This window comes from Bombina bombina, chromosome 4 (assembly GCF_027579735.1).
Source record: "Bombina bombina isolate aBomBom1 chromosome 4, aBomBom1.pri, whole genome shotgun sequence".
Taxonomy (NCBI): Eukaryota; Metazoa; Chordata; class Amphibia; order Anura; family Bombinatoridae; genus Bombina; species Bombina bombina.
The window spans coordinates 123,328,236-123,330,360 of NC_069502.1; the positions used below are offsets into that span (position 1 = coordinate 123,328,236).

The following is a 2,125-nucleotide window of genomic DNA, read 5'->3' on the forward strand; positions in this document are numbered from 1 at the left end:
CAGGAGACACAGTCTTGCTGAGACACAGGCTTGCTGACAAGGGGCCAGGAGACACGGGCTTGGTGACAGGGGGCCAGGAGACACAGGCTTGGTGACAGGGGGCCAGGAGACATAGTCTTGCTGAGACACAGGCTTGGTGACAGGGGGCCAGGAGACACAGTCTTGCTGAGACACAGGCTTGCTGACAGGGGGCCAGGAGACACGGGCTTGGTGACAGGAGGCCAGGAGACGGCCATGTAGGAGTAATTCATGTAGAATGTAGGTAATATAAACTTGAAAACCTTATGAGAGAGATAGATAATATTCCACAAGTATATTGTAATGAGATCTGTGTCACAAAAAAATCACTGATGTCTGAAAGAACTGTAGTGTGCGCCAAAGTAACATTATGGATTGAAAGTGTGTAATAAATACCCTTTCGTGCTATATGATTTCCTCCAAAGGTAAACTATAGATGCGTTACCCCCTAGGATATATTTATCAGAACTTGCTAGATAAATTAGTACATATAAATTGCTAGTTAAATGGATAATTTGTTACCTATTAAAGGGCAATAATACCCAAATGTTTAAACACTTGAAAGTGATGCACAGGCTTGCTGGTGGGGGGCCAGGAGACACAGGCTTGCTGAGACACAGGCTTGCTGACAGGGGGGCAGGACACACAGGCTTGCTGACAGGGGGCCAGGACACTTAGGCTTGCTGACAGGGGGCCAGGAGACACAGTCTTGCTGAGACACAGGCTTGCTGACAAGGGGCCAGGAGACAGTCTTGCTGAGACACAGGCTTGCTGACAAGGAGCCAGGAGACACAGTCTTGCTGAGACACAGGCTTGCTGACAGGGGGCCAGGAGACACAGTCTTTCTGAGACACAGGCTTGCTGACAGGGGGCCAGGACACTTAGGCTTGCTGACAGGGGGCCAGGAGACACAGTCTTGCTGAGACACAGGCTTGCTGACAAGGGGCCAGGAGACACGGGCTTGGTGACAGGGGGCCAGGAGACACAGGCTTGGTGACAGGGGGCCAGGAGACACAGTCTTGCTGAGACACAGACTTGCTGACAAGGGGCCAGGAGACACGGGCTTGGTGACAGGGGGCCAGGACACACAGGCTTGCTGAGACACAGGCTTGCTGACAGGGGGCCAGGACACACAGGCTTGCTGAGACACAGGCTTGCTGACAGGGGGCCAGGAGACACAGTCTTTCTGAGACACAGGCTTGCTGACAGGGGACCAGGACACTTAGGCTTGCTGACAGGGGGCCAGGAGACACAGTCTTGCTGAGACACAGGCTTGCTGACAAGGGGCCAGGAGACACGGGCTTGGTGACAGGGGGCCAGGAGACACGGGCTTGGTGACAGGGGGCCAGGAGACACAGGCTTGGTGACAGGGGGCCAGGAGACACAGTCTTGCTGAGACACAGGCTTGGTGACAGGGGGCCAGGAGACACAGTCTTGCTGACAGGGGGCCAGGAGACACGGGCTTGGTGACAGGGGGCCAGGAGACGGCCATGTAGGAGTAATTCATGTAGAATGTAGGTAATATAAACTTGAAAACCTTATGAGAGAGATAGATAAGATTCCACAAGTATATTGTAATGAGATCTGTGTCACAAAAAAATCACTGATGTCTGAAAGAACTGTAGTGTGCGCCAAAGTAACATTATGGATTGAAAGTGTGTAATAAATACCCTTTCGTGCTATATGATTTTCCTCCAAAGGTAAACTATAGATGCGTTACCCCCTAGGATATATTTATCAGAACTTGCTAGATAAATTAGTACATATAAATTGCTAGTTAAATGGATAATTTGTTACCTATTAAAGGGCAATAATACCCAAATGTTTAAACACTTGAAAGTGATGCAGCATAGCTATAAAAAGCTGACTAGAAAATATCTCCTGAACATCTCTATGTAAAAAAGAAAGATATTTCTCTTGTTAAGTGTATCCAGTCCACGGATCATCCATTACTTGTGGGATATTCTCCTTCCCAATAGGAAGTTGCAAGAGGATCACCCACAGCAGAGCTGCTATATAGCTCCTCCCCTCACTGCCATATCCAGTCATTCTCTTGCAACTCTCAACAAAGATGGACGTAGTAAGAGGAGAGTGGTGTATTATAGTT

The 2,125-nt window shown here is 49.2% G+C and overlaps 1 protein-coding gene across 1 annotated transcript; it reads right to left on the reverse strand.

The window, feature by feature from the left end:
- Nucleotides 1-568: 568 nt before the first annotated feature.
- LOC128656960 (uncharacterized) lies at nucleotides 569-1,510 on the reverse strand. Its single transcript, XM_053711163.1, has 2 exons — nucleotides 1,461-1,510; nucleotides 569-1,220 (listed from the first exon to the last, which is right to left on the reverse strand). The coding sequence occupies exons 1-2, from the start codon at nucleotides 1,508-1,510 to the stop codon at nucleotides 569-571; spliced, it is 702 nt and encodes a 233-aa protein (XP_053567138.1).
- Nucleotides 1,511-2,125: the final 615 nt, after the last annotated feature.